The sequence below is a fragment of the Mizuhopecten yessoensis genome, unplaced genomic scaffold (assembly GCF_002113885.1).
Source record: "Mizuhopecten yessoensis strain PY_sf001 unplaced genomic scaffold, ASM211388v2 scaffold897, whole genome shotgun sequence".
NCBI classification, from domain to species: Eukaryota; Metazoa; Mollusca; class Bivalvia; order Pectinida; family Pectinidae; genus Mizuhopecten; species Mizuhopecten yessoensis.
In genome coordinates, this window is record NW_018403776.1 from 397,394 (window position 1) to 420,731 (window position 23,338).

The 23,338-nt window shown below is 35.5% G+C and overlaps 2 protein-coding genes across 2 annotated transcripts in view; one reads left to right on the forward strand and one right to left on the reverse strand.

The window, feature by feature from the left end:
- The first annotated feature begins 876 nt into the window (after positions 1-876).
- On the forward strand, positions 877-22,264 carry LOC110453941 (inorganic pyrophosphatase-like). The gene is made up of 12 exons (XM_021503195.1): positions 877-1,125; positions 6,932-7,053; positions 9,471-9,590; positions 9,994-10,080; positions 10,889-10,952; positions 11,287-11,349; positions 11,739-11,779; positions 16,748-16,834; positions 17,748-17,833; positions 18,339-18,408; positions 20,050-20,089; positions 20,902-22,264. Exons 1-12 carry the CDS (start codon positions 894-896, stop codon positions 20,922-20,924), a joined length of 1,035 nt encoding a protein of 344 aa, XP_021358870.1. The 5' UTR covers positions 877-893; the 3' UTR covers positions 20,925-22,264.
- Positions 22,265-22,716: 452 nt separating this feature from the next.
- LOC110453906 (protein pangolin, isoforms A/H/I/S-like) overlaps positions 22,717-23,338 on the reverse strand; it is a 70,309-nt gene continuing 69,687 nt past the window's right edge. Inside the window, exon 11 of the transcript XR_002463320.1 lies at positions 22,717-23,332. The gene's annotated coding sequence lies outside the window, so the exon portion shown is untranslated. The remainder of the gene's footprint in view (positions 23,333-23,338) is intronic.

A 23,338-nucleotide genomic window follows, 5' to 3' on the forward strand; every position in this document is an offset into this window, starting at 1 on the left:
CATATGGAATGGTCATAAACCATGGCTTTATATTTTACATTGACCAGTATATTGGTTCTTATGTACATAATGTTAAACTATTCCTAGTGATGGCTTGTGATACTAGTCTCATATCCCTGCGCAACCGGAGTCACAGTCGCGAGGAGAAACGTCACACTCTTACAACAACTATCCCAAAATCCACATGATTTTAGATTTTTCTTTTCCGTGGAATAATGTTACCGAACTCCATAACAGAATTAGCGTAGATGAGTACCAATCCCTACGTACCCAAAAAGAAGCAAAATATTTGGAAAATAATAGGGGAAAACGATATTTTCTTGCTTTAAAATGGCCATTAAAACTGGCGCCAGAACAAGGGAGAATGCGTCTCATGTGTTCTAGAAAACAAAATTCTCCTTGGGGAAACCCCCAGACCCACACCAATGGGAGGGGGAAAACCCCCTCCCATACCATCCTCCTCGAGCTACGCGCTTCGGGGTGCTGCCTTCGGCAGCACACTTCATCATTGGGCTTACACATTGAAAACCTGTTTGTTGCGCCCCTGAAAACTATTAAAGTCAACGGCATAAAGCTTTATTTCAATCTTGGCACTGGCTGGCTTTCGTAACAAACTAAACCATGAGCTGTGATAAATGATACTAAAACGAAAGTAGCAAAGTCTAAGTCACTTTTAAAACAAGTATGAAATAAGAATGCAAACAGAACTACAACAGATTTGATTTGACGGAAGCCGCGCAAATCCACACGAACATTCAGTGGAAGAAGATTATGATACCGTTAGGTTAATCTATATCTTTGTATGTGCTTGGAAACCTCCAGCCCGGCGTTTACGTCAATTTCTTATCGAACGCGCCACACTACCTGTTCTGATTTGCCGATCCGGGATCTTGATGCGTGCGCATCAGCTATTGCCATACCTTTCAATGCAACGTGTGCGAACAGCAACTCGATTGGTGACTGTCGCTCTAGGAGCTTGTGTAAAGTCAGAGACTTGCAGTGTGTTGGCCAACCGTCCGAAAACTTGCTTACTAAGGAGACATATCCACACAGCTAGAGTGATCATGTCGTACTCAATTGTCGAACGAGGAAGCCGTTTCACCATGGACTATCGGGTGTTCTTCAGTAAGTATGAATAAACTCGACTTATAGTATGATGCACGTGCTGTTTTAGGCATAAACCGGCATTCACTGTACATCAGACATGTATTGTTGCATTGACTCTGATTCAAGTTGGATGTTAAAATGTTATTGCAAGTAAAACTGACCTCTGCTGTATTAGCTGTATAACATATATCATAATAATTGCCAAGTCGTGGGGTGTGTTTTTGACGGTGTACCGTTAATAGGTGTATTTGAGCTATATTTCGAATATCTGTCACTAAACTGTTACTTTTGCTGTTAACAGTACATAAGTAGCAGTTAGAATTGACCAATCACCTATCAAATAATGCACAAGGAGTGACTGTTTATCATGTTTATGTTAATTGAGTAAGCTTGAGCTTCAAAATTTCAAAATATATACATTTTCACACTCTTACCTAGTACTAACAGGTCCAGTACACTCTGTCGATTGAGCTATATAGCTATAAAGACCTATATAGCTATAGAGACCTATATAGCTATATACACCTATATATTATAGCTGTATTGAGCTATGTTTTCATTAAATTAAAGCAAAGTCGCATAAAACAATAAGGTTTATGGTAATGTTGAATACAAAAAGCATACAGTTAGATGTTTATTTTCATTTTTCATAAATGTAAAATTTCCGATGTTTTTACATCATTATTTTTTAAAAAGAATCCTTATATTTTATGTCTTTTGTTATCAACCTAAATGATACAATCATCTTTTAAAAGCGACTTTATTTCGTTTTCCTTAACAAAGAAAATCACACCAGGGCGATTTTAGAAGTAATTGACAGCACATTGGTCTGCTTGATAAAAAGGTTGTAGTATGAACTTTTTCTGTTGATATCCTGTGTAACTTGAAGTTAAACTCTGCCTAAAATGTCGTTAAATTATCAAGTTAACGTAGCAAGCGCAATCGAAATCTGAATTCACTGTAATGTTGGAAAGTTCTCTCTTCCAATATAGGTTAGCCATCTTTAAATAGTTTTTTTCATTGGTAAGGATTTGTTTTTTTCAACAATTATGCAATATTTTGATATTATACTCATATATATATATGAGGCATGAATTATGTGTAATCTAACAGATTAGCACTTTTGAATTTGCTCCATCAGTTGGCATAGGACCCCTTCGTAGCTCTGACGACGCAATAATGAATACATAAAAAATCTCTCTTCGTCAGAAAGTTGTCAACCATTGCATAAAAAAAAGATTTCAAGTAAATTTATACATAATCTAAATAGACTGGAAGGAAACAACAGGACACATCCAGTAAACAGTGTAACAAACATAAGATGCTGCTCCATTGGAGAAAATAACTGTCTCTGACATAAATGATTCCTTCCTGCATTCAGCATATAAGTTTAGTGCTACTTGGGTATTTTTATTTGTCCTATAATGTGATGTAAAAATGTTAGCATTAAATTCCAATGAAATTTTTAAAATCATAACACTTGAAATCAGGTACAGTGACCTGGGTGAAAAGACAATTGAGGGGTGCTGTCAGAAAATAACCACTTCCATTTCAGCCTCTTATACATTTGCTGAGAAATTAACCTCCCTATTGATAGAGTTCATTTTAGTGACTGACTGAATAGTATGGTAACTGAACCATATTGAAGATACACATATTTATGTATATTAAATATTTTACAATTCATTAATGCCTGTTAATGATTTATCACTGAGCTGTCAGCACATGTAGTCCAGCCGGGGACAAAATAATGGATATTCCAATTTCCAAGTTCTAGAAAACAATGGGTGTTCCCAAGATTTCTAGGAAAATAGCTGACTCAAATATGTATCTATAAAGGTGTTGTATGAATAATAACTTCAAAATTATTTGTCAGAAGATGCATTGTTCTTGTAACCAATATATAATCAAACCCCAGTGTTTGAGAAAATGTCTAACTCAAACCTAAAATGATTTTTTTTACCAGTGAGGCTTGTAAGTACTGTGTTGTTAACTGGGGGTAAACAGAATCAATATTAAATTTAGTTACCTAGAAACACCAAGCTGAATTTTCAGTATAGACCCAAGTTCTTGGAACAAGTGAGTCAATGTATATAAATAATGCCACGTAGACTTCTAGGAACACTACTGACTAATCTTTATACAGGTACCTTGTATGAGTAATCAAACTTATCAGTCAGAACTGTATGTTAGCTCAGACATAGCCACAAGTCTAATGCTGATTTTTTTTTTGTATGCATGAAATATCTATACTAAGGAATCGACTCCACAAGAAACAATAAATTTATTTCCTCTTTGGATTAAGAAGGGCAGGGGTCATCGGTTATATACATATATAATATTGAAGTGCCCCACCACATATGAACTGGACTTTTTGGGGGAAATGGGAAATTGCCCATATTGTGGCTCAACCAGTTCTGTGAGTGACTGTAAGTTTGCACCCCATCTGTCTATCTTTCCATCAGTCCATCTGAAGAATTTGTACGGGGATTTTTTTCTGTATTACACTTTGAGTACCCATATTTCATATGCAAGGACATCCTGGGCCCAGTATTCATGAAACCATTCTCATGCTCACACTCAGATTTTGTTCTCAAGCCCAACATCTTGTTTTTGTGATAAATCATTAAGAAAAATCACAGACTTGCAGCGGAAAACAGTTTTCAGTGTTTTTACTTTATTTTTTTTACGGTATTACACGATTTAAGTGAGTTACAAAAGTTGGCTTGGTACAAAATACATGCTTGAGCATGAGTATGGTTTCAGGAATATGGGCCCTGGTATAGCAGACAGTGTCGAGTGCAAAACGTACCTCAATGTGACCTGTGGTTTGACCTTTGAAAATTTGTCCATGGCACTTCTTTTACACTATTTCACCTGTGTAACCAAATTTGGTATGCAAGTAAATCTTGGGATGGCAGAGGGTCAATCAAGTACAAAAAGCAGGTCGCTGTGAACCAAGATTTGACCTCAACCTTTGAAAAAAATGTTTGGTGCACATCTTCTGTACAATTTCACCTGTGTAACCAGATTTGGTGAGCAAGTACATGGTTTGGATGGTGGAGTGTCAAGCACAAAAAGTAGTTCACTGACCTATGCTTTGACCTCAACCTTTGAAAAAGTTTGTCCAGGACATATTTTCTATACAGTTTTTGTCTGTGTAACAAACTTTGGTATGCACGTACATCTTGGGATGGCGAAGTGTTAATTGCAAAAAAGTAGGTCACTGTGACCTAAGATTTGACCTTTGGCCTCTACATATGAAAATTTTGGCTGAGCATATCATCTCTTCTATTTTAACTGTGTAACGAAATTTGGTGAGCAAGTATATCATTGCCCACTCATTGGGATGACAGAGTGCCAAGAAGTTGTGTTTTTGGCTCACCTGGCCCAAAGGGCCAGGTGAGCTTATGCCATACTGCGGCGTCCGTCTATCCGTCCATCCGTCAACTTTTTCTTTTGAATGACTTTTCTTCTGAAGAAATGGAAGACCTAGGGTCATGATATTTGGCCTGTAGGTACCTTGGATGAAGTGCTATAATGTTTCCTCATTAAAATGACCTTTACCTACTTTCAAGGTCACAGGTCAAATATGTTAAAAATTTCAAACAACAATATCCTTATAACTATTTGGACTAGAGTCATGATACTTGGGTATGTTATGTAGACCAGCAGTGCAAATCTTTTTCTTAATTACAGTTATATGTTGGAAGGTCAACCTAAAGTGCTAGTCAGGAGTCGAAGGGTCAACATGGGCTAAAAGCTTTAACAATCTTCTTCTTAAGTTCCATTAGGCCCAGTGCCATGATATTTGGCCAGTAGGTACCTGGGATGAAGTGCTATAAAGTTTCCTCATTAAAAGGACCTTGACCTACTTTCAAGGTCACAGGGGTCAAATATGTTAAAAACTTTAAACAATGATATCCTAAGAAGCATTTTGTCTAGAGTCATGATACTTGGGTATGCTATGTAGACCAGCAGTGTGAATCTTTTTTCTTTATCATTATTTACAGTAATGAAGTCAAATGTCAACTTCAAGTGCTAGCCGCAGTCGAAGGTCAACGTGGGTTTAAAGCTTTAAAATTCAAATTTCAAATTTCAAACAACATTATCTTAAGAGGTGTTTAAGACATGTTAAAATGCCTTGTATTTTAGTTGCCAAATTTGGTATGATGTTACCTATATGCCAGTTTCATGTAAAAAAGAGACAGGTGAGCGATACAAGGTATCTGGGCCTCTTGTTTAACCTAAATTTGACAACAGCTTGTCCCTTCATGACTTGGGGAAAATATAGCATTATTTGTATTGAAATCGGGAAGATATTCATAATGTTTTGGTCATTTTGGGAAAATAAGGTACGGTACGTTTTAGCTAGGGGATAACAGTCTGTATTTGGCTGTAAAACTGAGCCAAAAGAACTGCTGAGTACATAAAGTAAGTCACTGTGACATATGCTTTGACCTTATCATTGAAAATGATCATCCGTGACATATTTCCCATACTTAATATTTCACCTGTAGTAACCAGATTTGGTATGACTTGGCTCGCCGAGTATAAGAAGTATGTCATTGTGACCTATATTGTGAGATATTCTTTAAATATATGTACAGCTTGGTAAATAGAAATAATTACCAGTGACTGACTATGGATTACCTTGCAATACTTCGCCTTGTTATTTTCTTTATTATGCTGAAGTGTATTTGTAAGGTTCAGCTGTCACATGTAACACAGCTGTTGTACATAGATTATAGTTATTTCATTATTCAGCAGCATTTTTATAGGATTAAAATCTCTCGAGAATCCGTGAATCATGGCTTTGGAATTGTGAGAGATATAATATAAACTTAACAAAATATTCAGGGATTAAAGATATAAATGTGTGTGTGCATATATCAATTTGTGATTAAAAGAAAAATTGAATATAATTAAATAGAAACAAAAATTAAATATAATTAAATAGAAACAAAAATTTGTATATCATATAGACATGTTTGGTCATCTCTTATTACCTTGACTCACTTTCTAGGTCACAGATCAAATGCTGAAATACTTTCACTTTCCTGCTTTTAGCCTTGCAGGTGCTTGGGTACTTGCTGAAGTTAATAAGGTTATGGGTATCTCCCCTGACAGGGACCAACCAAAGTCTTTTTTATATTTGTACTTCCATGTCAAGGTCCCTGCTTGACGTTCAGCTTCAAGTGGGTGGTGGTAAGGACGTGTTAAGTTTGGTGGCAGAATAATGTGTCTGGGTGAGATTCCTCACATGTTCAGGTGCGACTGTCCAAGTGTGATGGCACTTTTAATAACACCTGCAAAGGAGTAGTTGGGTGGGGTGGAGTGGGGTGGGGTGTGNTCATTTGGAACAAACTGAACGCACATGCAAGATGGCAGTACAGCAATAATAGTGTTTATATAGAAGGTACATGGTTGGTGAGATTGAATTTCTGGGACAGACAAAGCCAAATCACATCCCATGAAGCAAATAGTTGGTATCTAGAAGATGCTGGGACGAGTATTAGTTTTCTTGACATGTCCACTGTATCATACATATGAATACTATCATGATGTTTAGATATGAATTCACCGTCTCCATCGCTGGTACATCTACACACAATACAGTTCCTCTGTTGCGGTACTTTTCAGATTTTGATTTGCAATTTCGATGTTTAGTTGTTTGTGAATGTTGCTGGGAAATCCATTTTAGAGAATACATTGTGTATTTCAGAAAGAAAATATTTAAAAAATGAATATGCAACAGGTACCCATATAGACTCATTTTACCGATTGTGACATTGGTTACTTGATTATGTTCCTTCTTTTCTAGCTGACTCCCAGCAGAATGTGATTTCTCCATTCCATGATATTCCCCTCTACCCATCCAGTAGTGACCAGTCTGTTTGTAACATGGTTGTGGAGATTCCTCGCTGGTCCAATGCCAAAATGGAGGTGAGCTTACAAATATCACATTTTTTTTTATTAAATACACAATTATTTTGCAGATTAAAAGTTCCTATTTTCAAATCTTAAAAGCCAGGAAAACTATTTCTCAAATTGCTAGAGGGAGATTTCTGAAATAATTCAAGAAATATCCTTTTTGTCTTTGGTATCACATGCTTAAGTTGAAAATGATCACACAAACAAGATGGCTGTCAGGCAATCATATTGGAATTTGTCAGCTATTTCTAAAAAAAAGTGTAGAAAGTTCTTGAATTTTCTGTGTTTCTCTTTAGTACTTAGTTGTGTATGTTACATTTTCAGATCTAGTTTTATTGGTCCATTTTGATAATTCTACTACACGAATGCATCAGGAGGAGCATTCTTAGTATAATCCTTTGTTTTACATTTAGTTTATATGATTGCTTTGTGGCATGTGACAAGAGTATATATTGTCCCACTACCTGAGGTACTCTTAATGTACTTTCAGTTTTATTTGATGACTAGGCCTCACTAAACTTAAAATTCATTTAATCTCTTTGAAACCTGTAAATGTTGATCACTGTGACCATCATTTCTAGGTTTACATGTCAATTAAACCTACTGTTCCTGGGACTCTCTTTTTAAGACGGCCCACATAGACATGAATGGACTTTTTGCATAAGCTTTTTTGCTGAAATTTTGGTTTTATTTGGGAAAGACATGGTTTTGAAATACACAGAACTATTTACTGAGTAGATAGAATTGTTTCTATGGTGCCCAGTAGGACAATTAAAGAGTTTTCAAAGCTATATTTTAGACAGGTGACATTGTAATGGTAAATGTCTGTCACACCAGATATAGTTCTAGCTAATTGCTGAACGGCTATTGACTTCCAAACATCCATTAGCACTGTATGCAAGTCCAAACTTGAGTAGCTCCATAGGGTACATAGTCCTCAACCCGGGTATTTGCTATGTAGTCTGCATTGTCAATATTTACTAAATACAGTGATAAACTGCTGGAATCAATGTACATGTATTACAATAATGGAACTGTGTTTTAAATGATTTACTTTGGGAAAAATTCAAATAAATTCATGTGAACTGAACGTTTGTACAGTACCCTGGAGTTATTGTGTTGACAGATGTAAACCTACCGTCATATACAATTAAATAAACTCTCGGCCAGCTTGATTAAAGGTTGGAGAGGTATACCAAGTGTGTAAATATGCTGTGTTGTATAATGGAATAATAATAATAGTATACAACATTTGATATAGCGCCCTATCTAGCTAGAATTTAAGCCACTCTAAAGTGCTTTACATACAGTACATAGATATACAATTTATACAATCAATTTAATTTGCATATACATTAATTAATACAGCAGTAAAATCAAATAATTTTATAATCTATTGTTGTACATATTGTTGTACAAAACTAGAAAGTCAGCAAGCACTTTAAATTTGTAAATGTCTATACAATTTTATTGCATTTAGTGAAATAAGTTTATCCAAGAGGCATTACGTATTCAAACATACCTGAAGCTAAGTGAGAGGTTTAAATTAAATTTGATACATATTAAAGATTTGCATTGATACTTGTATTTTCTGGTACAGTTAAAGCCATAATTTTATGCAAATATCTTCATTGTATTACTGACATGCTATCATCCCTAATTACCCCTAATTAAGTTCTCTTTGATATAAATAGTTATCTCTGATGCAAACTAATGTTTGAGTAGAGGTTGCCGAATCCTGCAATGAATCTGCTTTGTTTAAATGAAATGATGAACCATTCAAATGCTCATCTATCTTATTGAAGAGGATTTCTGATTGTTAATTGATCAACTTATGTCATAGTGCTGTAGCCTCGATTCGGCCAGTACTGGACAATAACAGTCTGGTAAGAAGGCTTTCAGTTGACCACTACCATGTGTATGTAATCCTTTAACAAGACACTCCACCCTTGGCATATTCTAATTTGTACCAACATGGTCAGTTGATCCTGTGAAAAACTAGCATCCTTCCATGGGAAGAAGACCTTTTCAGATGCCATGTTCATGCTTGAGAATGAATTCTTTGCTCAAACAACTATAACATGCTAAGCTCCTTCATATTTTTGAGGGGGGGAAAGAAGACGTTTGAATTATTAATCACCAGAATGAAGAATTAGCCATAAATGCATAATCTTGAGTAAAGTTGAGCATTTAAAAAACAGTTCCTATCGATACAGGCACTGGCTGACCTCTGGCCGTCTCATTAAGATCTTACTGTTTAGATAAGGTTTCTCCATGTCGATAGCCATGTTAATTTAAATTATCCTATATTGATTAATCTTTGATTCCCCGTGACAGTATGCTGCTAATGGAAGTGGAAGATCAAAACTGATTGTAAAGATCAAAAGCAATTTGAAATATTGAGCTAAATCAACGTCTTTCTTTGACAGATCAGCACACAAGAAAAGATGAATCCAATCAAACAGGATGTGAAGAAGGAAAAGCCAAGATTTGTGAAAAATGTTTTCCCTCACCATGGCTACATATGGAACTATGGTGCCTTTCCACAGGTATATTTAGATATAGGTAAACTAATCATAAATTTAACTCAGAAAGGTAAAAAGAAAAAAATACACCTAAAAGATGCTCTCTTATCATTGTCCAAGTATTTTACTTCTTTAATAGAATTCTTAAAGAATGCGAACAAGACTCAACAAAACTCACCAAAAACAATGGTCATTGTGTGTGGCTTTGTTTTTTTTGTTCTCTCACTAGATTTTCATTTACTTTGGTAGATAAGCAACTTGTTTCTTGTGTCTTATACTTCTTAAAACAATTATTTTAACAATAATATTGTCAGGAAGAAAAAACCAGTTTCGTATTTATAGCTCTGTTTGTTGGAAAGGGCATCACCTATTTGTCAAGTAAACTTGATGCTAAAAGATGTAAATTGAGTATTGCTTGTTTTCCCAGACTTACGAGGACCCGAAAATCACCACACCAGACACAGGGTGTAAGGGAGATTCCGACCCACTAGATGTGTGTGAGATCGGATACAAGGTATTCACATTAATAATTTCTTATTTTTCTAATGAAAAAAGGTTGTTAATGACATATTATTACACCCTGTCCAGGGCCATTTACTTAAAATGAGTCACAGAGTTGTTCATAACTACAACACCTTGAAGGTCGAGAGTTCAAGGTCAAAAGACAATGTAAAAGGTTACAGTTACCATACATACAAAACTTGGTCCTGCTTGGATTTAAGAATTGTTGCCTCAGACACTGACTAGTTTGCGATATCAGTTGAAAGAGAGAACAGCTTGCACTGTTAATGTTCTGTGTTTTCCACAGCTCAAAATAATTAACACACTTCAGTGAGCTGAGATTAGATTGTGCTTTGCCATTATACCCCCCCTTGCAACAAAGTTACCGGGTGATATATTCAGTACAGTTGCAGATGACTACTGATTATACAACAGTCCATATTTTGGTCTAGCAGAGAGTGAAATCATTAATGCACACATTCTTTTTCTTCTGAACATCATTATATATTGATAGTTGGCTGAAACACTGTAATATATATCTTTTTTAAAAAATATTTCTGGTATAACCAATATTACAATGATATTGCACACCCCACCCCTACTTGGCACTTACAACGCTGACCCGGTGAGTTAGTTTGTGTACTTTTTGAGTTACCTCACCATTTATGTTGTAATTCCCCTTCGTCTAAAATGTTATTTACACTAGTTCCAATGTACTGCACCGATACTTACGTCTAGGGGGTGTGAATTAAGTATCTAAATTGGAGTTACCTCCCCTATTTATTGAGTTATTATTGATGTGCAAATCTTTACTTACACAGGTGCATCCTAGGGGATCTGTGATACAAGTCAAAATCTTAGGGACCCTTGCTCTAATTGATGAAGGTAGGTCCTGTTTATCACGTTTTATATTGATGAGAGTAAGTCTTAGGAATGGCACTTCTCGTTGATGAAGATAAAGTAAGGTATCTGATTAGATATAACAATACTATCTAACCATGGAGGAACACGTATTACTGTTTCAGTATGAACTGGTGCATGGTCCTTTTTGCCTCTTTTCCTTGTTCAATATTTAAGAATTTCCCTCATACAGATAAGTGGGGTACATAGGCTTACAAATTGCTTCAACATAGTTTTAGTTTTGATTTTAAAAGGTGCTTTGAATAGTAATATAAAAAATAATTTAATTTGATACATGCTTTGAATTATGCACTTGCAGGTGAAACTGATTGGAAGATATTGGCCATAGATGTAACAGATCCTCTGGCAGAGAAATTAAACGGTATGTGTGACCAACAAACATGGAGTCTATGTTATACCTAGTTTGTAATGCACTGTAATGCACAACTTTTCATTGATATTGAAAAACAAACAATTCTTTGCAAAGATTGTCTATGTCTGTTCTTCTGCTAAAAAACACCTGATAATGAAATAATGAATCCATTGAGCTGTAAATCATTTACTTAAAAAAAATGAAAAAAACCCATGATGTATGCAGATGGTGCTAACAACTTGTTTGGTGATATTGGGATGGGGTGGGGGAACTAGAAATTGTTGGCTAATGCAGACCTGGATATGTATACACATTTGGCATATTAAGTACAAATTTAGCAGCCAAAAATATGCATTACTTGCTGATTAATTGCTAAAAATGATTTTTTACCGTTTTAGATATTGAAGATATAGATAAGCACATGCCTGGATTTTTAAAGGTGAGTTTTCAGTAAAGGTTGAACATATATTTTACATTGTTGCTTCAATTTGAAATTAAACAGATTAAATTAGACAAAATTCATTATTACCAGAAGATTTTAAAATTCAGAAATATTTGAGCAATACAACAGTAATTTAGAGGACATTTAAAAACAAAAGTGTTACTGTAATGCTTGACATTTCAGCAGTGTGTGTGTTCACCAAGACAGTAGTCATATCAATAATGAGACAAATAGGAAAGATATTAAACAAAATCAATGTGCAATGCTTCTTGTTTTGATGTTAATATATTCACCTAGAACGATATTTTATGTGTATTTATAGTTTTGTCTGTGTGTAGTTATCAAACATACAACATGTACCAGACTTCACTATCATTGTTGTTGATTGACTAGATCAGTACCTCTACTATCTAAAAGTACCTCTACTAACTCTATATAGAAATACCTCTATCTAAAAGCATCTCTACTAACTCTATATAGAAATACCTCTACTAACTCTATATAGAAATACCTCTACTATCTAAAAGTACCTCTACTAACTCTATATAGAAATACCTCTATCTAAAAGCATCTCTACTAACTCTATATAGAAATACCTCTACTAACTCTATATAGAAATACCTCTACTATCTAAAAGTACCTCTACTAACTCTATATAGAAATACCTCTACTATCTAAAAGTACCTCTACTAACTCTATATAGAAATACCTCTACTATCTAAAAGTACCTCTACTAACTCTATATAGAAATACCTCTACTATCTAAAAGTACCTCTACTAACTCTATATAGAAATACCTCTACTAGCTCATATAGAAATACCTCTACTAACTCTATATAGAAATATCTCTACTAACTCTATATAGAAATACCTCTACTAACTCTATATAGAAATATCTCTACTAACTCTATATAGAAATACCTGTACTAACTCTATATAGAAATATCTCTACTAACTCTATATAGAAATACCTCTACTAACTCTATATAGAAATATCTCTACTAACTCTATATAGAAATACCTCTACTAGCTCTATATAGAAATATCTCTACTAACTCTATATAGAAATACCTCTACTAGCTCTAAATAGAAAGATCTCTACTTGCTCTATATAGAAATATCTCTACTTGCTCTATATAGAAATATCTCTACTATCTCTATATAGAAATATCTCTACTATCTCTATATAGAAATACCTCTACTTGCTCTTTATAGAAATATCTCTACTTGCTCTATATAGAAATATCTCTACTATCTCTATATAGAAATACCTCTACTTGCTCTATATAGAAATATCTCTACTATCTCTCTATAGAAATACCTCTACTTGCTCTATATAGAAATATCTCTACTTGCTCGATATAGAAATATCTCTACTTTCTCTTAAAAGAGATCCTTTACCATTAAACTCCATACTTGCTCTGCATAAAAGTAAACCTGCCTCTTTTTCAGCAGTTTCTTTAACTAATTCACAGAAATGGCAGAGTCAAGTGAGAGGTTGGCAGAGCTTGTATTCAACCTTGACCCCCTGTTTATCAATGGTTCTAAATGATGTCCAGCAAAACAGAAACGGCGATAATCGTTAATGCTTGTGACAAATGATATATCTGATATATTACATGAATATGGCGCCAGACTTTAATTATTTCACATCACATACCAAGATCTGAGTTAAACCTGCTTGTTTTTGCCCACTTCTTTGGGTGGGCTTCAATGCAATTATATTTCATTAGTGTTTCATACTCATGAAATATTTTTTGCTATTCAGCATCATTTATCAGCAACCATGTCTTTACTGAGTTTAATGGTTCCTTATCTTAACAGGTCACAGTTGAATGGTTCCTTATCTTAACAGGCCACAGTTGAATGGTTCCTAATCTGAACAGGCCACAGTTGAATGTTTCCTCATCTTAACAGGTCACAGTTGAATGGTTCCTTATCTTAACAGGCCCCACTTGAATGGTTCCTTATCATAACAGGTCACAGTTGAATGGTTTCTTATCTTAACAGGTCACGGTTGAATGGTTCCTTATCTTAACAGGCCACAGTTGAATGGTACCTTATCTTAACAGGTCACAGTTGAATGGTTCCTTATCTTAACAGGTCAAAGTTTAATGGTTCCTTATCTTAACAGGTCACAGTTGAATGGTTCCTTATCTTAACAGGTCACAGTTGAATGGTTCCTTATCTTAACAGGTCACAGTTGAATGGTTCCTTATCTTAACAGGTCACAGTTGAATGGTTCCTTATCTTAACAGGTCACAGTTGAATGGTTCCTTATCTTAACAGGTCACAGTTGAATGGTTCCTTATCTTAACAGGTCACAGTTGAATGGTTCCTTATCTTAACAGGTCACAGTTGAATGGTTCCTTATCTTAACAGGTCACGGTTGAATGGTTCCTTATCTTAACAGGTCACAGTTGAATGGTTCCTTATCTTAACAGGTCACAGTTGAATGGTTCCTTATCTTAACAGGTCACGGTTGAATGGTTCCTCATCTTAACAGGTCACGGTTGAATGGTACCTTATCTTAACAGGTCACAGTTGAATGGTTCCTTATCATAACAGGTCACAGTTGAATGGTTTCTTATCTTAACAGGTCACGGTTGAATGGTTCCTTATCTTAACAGGCCACAGTTGAATGGTACCTTATCTTAACAGGTCACAGTTGAATGGTTCCTTATCTTAACAGGTCAAAGTTTAATGGTTCCTTATCTTAACAGGTCACAGTTGAATGGTTCCTTATCTTAACAGGTCACGGTTGAATGGTTCCTTATCTTAACAGGTCACGGTTGAATGGTTCCTTATCTTAACAGGTCACAGTTGAATGGTTCCTCATCTTAACAGGTCACAGTTGAATGGTACCTTATCTTAACAGGTCACAGTTGAATGGTACTTTTTCTTTAGTTGAATGGTTCCTTCTGTTTACAGGTCACAGTTGACTAGTTACTTCTCTTAACAGGTCACAGTTAAATGGTTCCTTATCTTTAGTTGAATGGTTCCTTCTGTTTACAGGCCACAGTTGAATGGTTCCTTCTGTTTACATGCCACAGTTGAATGGTTCCTTCTATTTACAGGCCACAGTTGAATGGTTCCTTATCTTAACAGGTCACTGTTAAATGGTTCCTTATCTTTAGTTGAATGGTTCCTTCTGCTTTCAGGCCACAGTTGAATGGTTCTTCTGTTTACAGGCCACAGATGAATGGATCTTCTGTTTACAGGTCACAGTTAAATGGTTCCTTATCTTTACTTGAATGGTTCCTTCTGTTTACAGGCCACAGATGAATGGTTCCTTCTGTTTACAGGCCACAGATGAATGGTTCCTTCTGTTTACAGGTCACAGTTAAATGGTTGCTTATCTTTAGTTGAATGGTTCCTTCTGTTTTCAGGTCACAGTTGAATGGTTCCTTATCTTTAGTGGAATGGTTCCTTCTGTTTACAGGCCACAGATGAATGGTTCCTTCTGTTTACAGGCCACAGATGAATGGTTCCTTATCTTAACAGGTCACAGTTAAATGTTTCCTTATCTTTAGTTGAATGGTTCCTTCTGCTTTCAGGCCACAGTTGAATGGTTCTTCTGTTTACAGGCCATAGTTGAATAGTTCCTTATCTTAACAGGTCACAGTTAAATGGTTCCTTATCTTTAGTTGAATGATTCCTTCTGTTTACAGGCCACAGATGAATGGTTCCTTCTGTTTACAGGTCACAGTTAAATGGTTGCTTATCTTTAGTTGAATGGTTCCTTCTGTTTTCAGGTCACAGTTGAATGGTTCCTTATCTTTAGTGGAATGGTTCCTTCTGTTTACAGGCCACAGATGAATGGTTCCTTCTGTTTACAGGTCACAGTTAAATGGTTCCTTCTCTTTAGTTGAATGGTTCCTTCTGTTTTCAGGTCACAGTTGATTGGTTCCTTATCTTTAGTTGAATGGTTCCTTCTGCTTTCACGCCACAGTTGAATGGTTCTTCTGTTTACAGGCCACAGTTGAATGGTTCCTTCTGTTTACATGCCACAGTTGAATGGTTCCTTCTATTTACAGGCCACAGATGAATGGTTCCTTCTGTTTACAGGTCACAGTTGAATGGTTCCTTATCTTTAGTGGAATGGTTCCTTCTGTTTACAGGCCACAGATGAATGGTTCCTTATCTTAACAGGTCACAGTTAAATGGTTCCTTGGCTTTAGTTGAATGGTTCCTTCTGTTTACAAGCCACAGTTGAATGGTTCTTCTGTTTACAGGCCATAGTTGAATAGTTCCTTATCTTAACAGGTCACAGTTAAATGTTTCCTTATCTTTAGTTGAATGGTTCCTTCTGCTTTCAGGCCACAGTTGAATGGTTCTTCTGTTTACAGGCCACAGATGAATGGTTCCTTATCTTAACAGGTCACAGTTAAATGTTTCCTTATCTTTAGTTGAATGGTTCCTTCTGCTTTCAGGCCACAGTTGAATGGTTCTTCTGTTTACAGGCCATAGTTGAATAGTTCCTTATCTTAACAGGTCACAGTTAAATGGTTCCTTATCTTAAGTTGAATGGTTCCTTCTGTTTACAGGCCACAGTTGACTAGTTACTTCTCTTAACAGGCCACAGTTTAATGGTTCCTTCTCTTTAGTTGAATGATTCCTTCTATTTACAGGCCACAGTTGAATGGTTCCTTCTCTTTAGTTGAATGGTTCCTTCTGTTTTCAGGTCACAGTTGATTGGTTCCTTATCTTTAGTTGAATGGTTCCTTCTGTTTACAAGCCACAGTTGAATGGTTCTTCTGTTTACAGGCCACAGTTGAATGGTTCCTTATCTTTAGTTGAATAGTTCCTTCTGTTTTCAGGTCACAGTTGACTAGTTACTTCTCCTAACAGGCCACAGTTTAATGGTTCCTTCTCTTTAGTTGAATAGTTCCTTCTGTTTCAGGTCACAGTTGACTAGTTACTTCTCCTAACAGGCCACAGTTTAATGGTTCCTTCTCTTTACAGGCCACAGTTGAATGGTTCAAAATATACAAGATGCCAGATGGAAAGCCAGAAAATACATTTGCCTTTGATGGTGAAGCAAAAAATAAGGTAAGGTGTCTTCAAAGTTTTCAGTTTTAATAATGATAATGACAAGAGTGCAGATGCCTACTATTATAATGGAAAACATTATACAGAATTTATACTTTTACCATATTAGATATTGATGTTTCAGTTAATCTTGATCATATAGTAGGAATAAACTATAATCAAACGATAATTTTCACAGAATTTTAATGAAAATAATAGTCAAGAGTATGGGGTATAAAAATCCACTAGCCCGATACTTGGGGCTGCCAGAGAGCCTGTGAAGCAGCAAGCCCTATTGTTGTTGATATACTGGAAGTAGTGTGATATTGATGTCTGTAGGAAATTTCGGACTGCACATGTACAGGAAGCATGTCAGTGTTCCAGTTCAAGTTTATTATCCGACATTACAGGTGAATCCCAGACAGTCTCCCTAAACCATCAAAACCAACAGAAGACATCAATCAAACATCACTTAGTGAAATTTCAAAACACTTAGAGTTGATGCAAATCAAACAATACCTAAATATTTGAAGTATTATAAAGTAAACTTTAGTTATAGACGTGTGAATGTTGCTGTGCCACTTTTGCATATTAATTGGCAAACTTATAACCTCAAAGCATTGCTCGACTGTTGTCTTATCATACCCGTTTTACTGTTGGAGGTCTGCATGTTGTTAAGGAGAGTGAATCAGGAGCAGGGCCCACTTGTATAAAACATCTCAAAGTTAAGGAAAATCTCAAGCAATATATTGTCTATGGGAAATCTTAGACTTGAGGAAATGTTTTATACAAGTGGGCCCAGGGCCCCATCCCCAAAAGTCCTGTATATTGTTGGGGCAATTAAATGTTTGAACAGTTAAAAAACTAAGAATTATTGTAAGCCTTTAGAAATGGTGATGGTGATGCTATCTAATTAATGGTGTTGTGTTCCTAGGAATATGCCTTAAAGGTGGTAGAGGAGTGTAGTAAGCAGTGGAAGGACCTCATAGGCAAGAATGTGGAATGTGACAGTATTAAATGGTATGGTCATTTACAGCCTTTTGCTACCTTCTTTACCCCCTCTCGACGTTAGTTAAAGCCTCTATATTCTCCAGTTCTATCCTACTCTTTGATTAAGTAAAATAAAAATTCTGGCAATTTCTACTTTCCCAACCCCAATCAAGTGAAAGTCTATAACTTCTTTTGGTCTTGCCATACATCACAAAATCTCTATCGTCTGTGGTCTGACACTATCTAGCGCCTTCTATGGCTTCACTTGAAGTTGTAGTCTGTTGTCTGTTGAATTAATCTAATATGAATGTGGCGATTTTCCAAATGCAGGTTAAATCAGTCATTTATAAAAACATTAGAAAATCCCTACACCCTTTTTGCGAACAACTTAAGAAGATGTAAATGTAATAAAATCCAGGAAAGGAACATGAATTGTTTTCCAAGTTTAATCTGACCTTGTTTTTATCATTGATATTTCTGTATAACTTGTCCAACTTTTGACATTACATGTGTGCACTTGTACAATGTTTTCCAGTGAGAATACCACCGTGGCAGGAAGTCCATACAAGATAGAGAATCAGGAAGCCAACGCTTGTGTAGAAAATGTAGGTACAGTGTGTGAATGTAGGTAGTGTGTAAATGTAGGTACATTGTGGGTACAGTGTGTAAATGTAGGTACAGTGTGTGAATGTAGGTACAGTGTGTGAATGTAGGTACAGTGTGTAAATGTAGGTACATTGTGGGTACAGTGTGTAAATGTAGGTACAGTGTGTGAATGTAGGTACAGTGTGTGAATGTAGGTACAGTGTGTAAATGTAAGTACAGTGTGTAAATGTAGGTACAGTGTGTAAATGTAGGTACAGTGTGTAAATGTAGGTACAGTGTGTAAATGTAGGTACAGTGTGTGAATGTAGGTACAGTGTGTAAATGTAAGTACAGTGTGTAAATGTAGGTACAGTGTGTAAATGTAGGTACAGTGTGTAAATGTAGGTACAGTGTGTAAATGTAGGTACAGTGTGTAAATGTAGGTACAGTGTGTAAATGTAGGTACAGTGTGTAAATGTAGGTACAGTGTGTAAATGTAGGTACAGTGTGTAAATGTAGGTACAGTGTGTAAATGTAGGTACAGTGTGTAAATGTAGGTACAGTGTGTAAATGTAGGTACAGTGTGTAAATGTAGGTACAGTGTGTAAATGTAGGTACAGTGTGTAAATGTAAGTACAGTGTGTAAATGTAAGTACAGTGTGTGAATATAGGTACAGTGTGTGAATGTAGGTACAGTGTGTAAATGTAGGTACAGTGTGTAAATGTAGGTACAGTGTGTAAATGTAGGTACAGTGTGTAAATGTAGGTACAGTGTGTAAATGTAGGTACAGTGTGTAAATGTAGGTACAGTGTGTAAATGTAGGTACAGTGTGTAAATGTAGGTACAGTGTGTAAATGTAGGTACAGTGTGTAAATGTAGGTACAGTGTGTAAATGTAGGTACAGTGTGTAAATGTAGGTACAGTGTGTAAATGTAAGTACAGTGTGTAAATGTAAGTACAGTGTGTAAATGTAGGTACAGTGTGTGAATGTAGGTACAGAGTGTGAATGTAGGTAGTGTGTGAATGTAGGTACAGTGTGTAAATGTAGGTACAGTGTGTAAATGAAAGTACAGTGTGTGAATATAGGTACAGTGTGAATGTAGGTACAGTGTGTAAATGTAGGTACAGTGTGTTAGGTATAGTGTGTAAATGTAGGTACAGTGTGTGAATGTAGGTACAGTGTGAATGTAGGTACATTGTGTGAATGTAGGTACAGAGTGTGAATGTAGGTACAGTGTGTGAATGTAGGTAGTGTGTGAATGTAGGTACAGTGTGTAAATGTAGGTACAGTGTGTAAATGTAGGTACAGTGTGTGAATGTAGGTACAGTGTGTGAATGTAGGTACAGTGTGCAAATGTAGGTACAGTGTGCAAATGTAGGTACAGTGTGTAAATGTAGGTACAGTGTGTGAATGTAGGTACTGTGTGTGAATGTAGGTACAGTGTGTGAAGTTGTTTTGTAGCAAAAGGCAATAAATGCATTTCTCGCAAGCCCTGTTTTGAAATAATCTTTTGTCAGAATTTTGCAAGCAAATCCTGTATTAATTAAAACTAAATCCTGTTTACATTATGATTTTGGATGATGTATTTGACTTGGTGTTGAATTAAACTTTTAAAAAAAAATGTTATTGAGCTAATCAAAATTATATATTCTCCTGTAGCATCCTGCACTACAAGAGGCTGAGGTATTAGGTCCTGAAGGTAAGCATATTTATTATCTAAACCAAAAAAGTCCTGATATTTTGGCTAATTAGAAAAATGATCTATATGATCATAATACCAAATGTTGATACCTTGATAGCGGTAACTGCATAAAAATCTGTGTCGAACCCAGTGCCGAGATATTGACGAGTATTGTGTAAGAATGTCACCTCTCCTTTTGCTGCTAACAAGCATAATCAAAACTTCCAGTGATTGGGATGTTTTTTGGCTTTGACATCACATGTTAAACAAAAATAGAAGCTAACAGATTAGGTGATCATGAGAACAGCAGTATAGCGTCGAATTGGGAATAAACAAGAATTTTGACGAAACAGATTTTGCTTAAGATGGCAGTGTAGACTTCCTCCAGCCTTTATTAACTTACTTCTTTTTACTTCCATCATCAACTATCCGCGATAAAAGTAGTGCTCATGCTGTCTGCCGTCCCACCTGATCAAAACTTGGCGATGTCGGACGAAACTCAGATTCATGGAATACAACGTATTCCTCAAACTTTTGATCTGGTCCCCACGACTTTGAGTTAGCAGCGTATTACTTTATGTCCAAAATGAAAATGAAGGCGAGATTACTTGATACACGAAAAAACCACAGAGCCTTGTGACAAGGATCCTTAATATCGTTGGGATCAGGTTATTTGTAAATTTTGAAGAACGCTTGTTGCTTCCAACTTTTTAAATGTGATGTTTAAGTTAAAAATTTAAAATTTCCAAAAGGTTGTAGAAGATTTTGTACACAGATAGTTTTGTTAGTATTGAGATGGTTATGTTTAATGTTTTCTTTTTCTTTTTCAGTGGACAAGTGGTACTATGTATAAGTCCTGTGACCAATAGACTGATCAAAATTACATTCTACACAAACTCTATGCTCAGTAACTAAATCAGCTAACATATCTTTTACTATATTTGTGCTCTTCCCTAGTGCTGCACTGATCTCGGGAAGATTTATTAGTCTACTATTGGTGTACCTTATGTGTATGGATATTAACGTGATTAACAGTGAAATCTATGACAAATTAATCCCAGCTATACATGTTCATTTGCAACATCAAAATGTGCTTTACATTGTGTTACTGTATACATTTCATTTATTGTAATTTACATGTTTAAATTTTGAGTGATCGAAGCATTTATTTTGAGATTATAAATAATTTTAGTTACATCTTTATATGAATATGTCTCAACTATTTTGCAAACTTGATAAAAGTTTTAATTTCTTTGTTGCCTTTATTTGCTGATAAAAATGGTAAGGCATGTCAGAAGGATAATGAATGGGTTCAAGGGGAATCAAGTTATGTCCCTTGAATCATTGTTGACCAAACCATTCTGACAACACTATATTCTCATGAGTTCTAATTGCCAAAGGGTTTTTCAGCATTGTTTCTTTGTTTTTGATTGATCATAATTTTAACATTACATTGCCTGTATTTGTTGATTCTTTTTACTTTATTTAGGAATTAAAATTTCATGACATATCTCCACAATACCTACATTCGCTTGTCAATCCTTACAGGTCTAGGTATAATTGATTTAAACATTTTTATTTCTTTGAAATCTGTAAGCAGTGTATTTTCTGTCCAAACCATCAAACCATTCTGTACTTGACATGGTTTGACTTGGTAATGTCTGTTGGGTGAAATATGATCGTTTTGATTGAGGTGTCCGTGTCCATGAATATGAGATTCCTATCTTCCAATCTTTACAATTCATAGTTTTAAGAACAAAAACAAAAAGAAACTATGAACTTTGACAGACTCTTCCTCTCAAGTTTCCTGTTAACTGTTTTGCCTATAATTGCCAGCTGAAAGAAATTCATTACTTTGACTTTAATCACTTAAAATGTCATAAATATGGATGGAGAAATCACAATTGATAATTGTCATGTGCTTTTTTCAATAGAATAGATACCAGCAAGTTTCAGTACCATCTGAAGAATTTCAATTTCTCTTTAATTTACAAATGTAATTGTGTGCTTTTTCAATGAATTGAACTGTCACAAAGGAACAAGTTAGTGTGGCGAGATGACTATCCAATGTCCCAATGTCCCAGTGATCACCACGTTACTATTTATTGTACAGTATCTACACAATCAGAAATCTAGTATAGCATCCTCTTCATCATTCTGCCAGGAATAGTCAATAAATACAATCGTCTCCTATTTATTGTTGTTGTTTTTGTAAACAAATTACATCAAGTATTTTTTATCAAGTTTGTTTTACCTATTATTGACAGCTATGGCCATTTAAGGACATGCCAGGATTTTGTGTTGGATGGCTAGTAACTGTAGACGGACACCTTAACCACTCGGCTTCCACAGCCTTTTGTTTTACTTTAGATATGTTACCTGTATCTATAGTATCAACAATAACAATAATATAATATTAAACTCTACCAAATGGAATTACTATTTTTAGAACATAAAACAACATGTCTGGTAAAATATTTTGTCCAGTCTATCATATCATGATGTAACAATATGCTATTGTACTGTTATCTGACCATGTAATGCGAGTCTGTCATGTGACTTTGTCTAGTGCCTGTCTGTAGGGTGTACTATTATCTAGTACAGAACAAGGGGTTGATACTTTTGTAATCACAAACAAACAAGGCTAAGTTTCAACTTGAGGTTTTATTCAACATGGTTTTATTCAACATCGTTTTATCGACCTAGGTTAGCAATATTGACCTCGGTCAATATTGCTAACCTAGGTTGATAAAACCATGTATCGACCAAAATCACCATGCTACAATAGTTGTATTATTTTAATTGATTTTTTCAAAATTGAAGTAAAAAAATAGTTTTACACTTTCTACCTTTTTTGAACACCTGCAAACCACTCCGGTTTATAACTACTTTTACAGGTGGTCACATATGTTGTTTCAGCCAATCAGAATCGGCTCAAAATCAATTAAAATAATAATATTTAATAATAATTAAATTGCTTCAATGTTGTATTGGACACTGATGTATGCTCGCTACTTCGATATACACTGAAAATTTGTCTCATGTTGGTCCAGAGATTGGGGACATTTAGCAATCAAATAACTACAATGTCAGTGAAATGGGATCAGTTGACATGTATCATGGCGAACAAACTGATGGAAACAATTTGAAAGCTGGCACACAAGTTCATATATATACCTCCAGGTTTGTAGCAACAAGATATGTCATGTGATTTCACAATCCTGGGTGGGGTTAAGTATTTTGTAACCATGATCACCGCAGCTCGAC

What these genes read in the sequence shown, in the direction of transcription:
- LOC110453941 (XM_021503195.1), top strand. Translation starts at nt 894, where the DNA reads ATGCGTGCGCATCAGCTATTGCCATACCTTTCAATGCAACGTGTGCGA. An exon ending in GGTCCAATGCCAAAATGGAG is followed by an intron (nt 7,054 to 9,470) that starts GTGAGCTTACAA and finishes TTTCTTTGACAG; the next exon opens with ATCAGCACACAAGAAAAGAT. An exon ending in GAATGTGACAGTATTAAATG is followed by an intron (nt 17,834 to 18,338) that starts GTATGGTCATTT and finishes AATGTTTTCCAG; the next exon opens with TGAGAATACCACCGTGGCAG.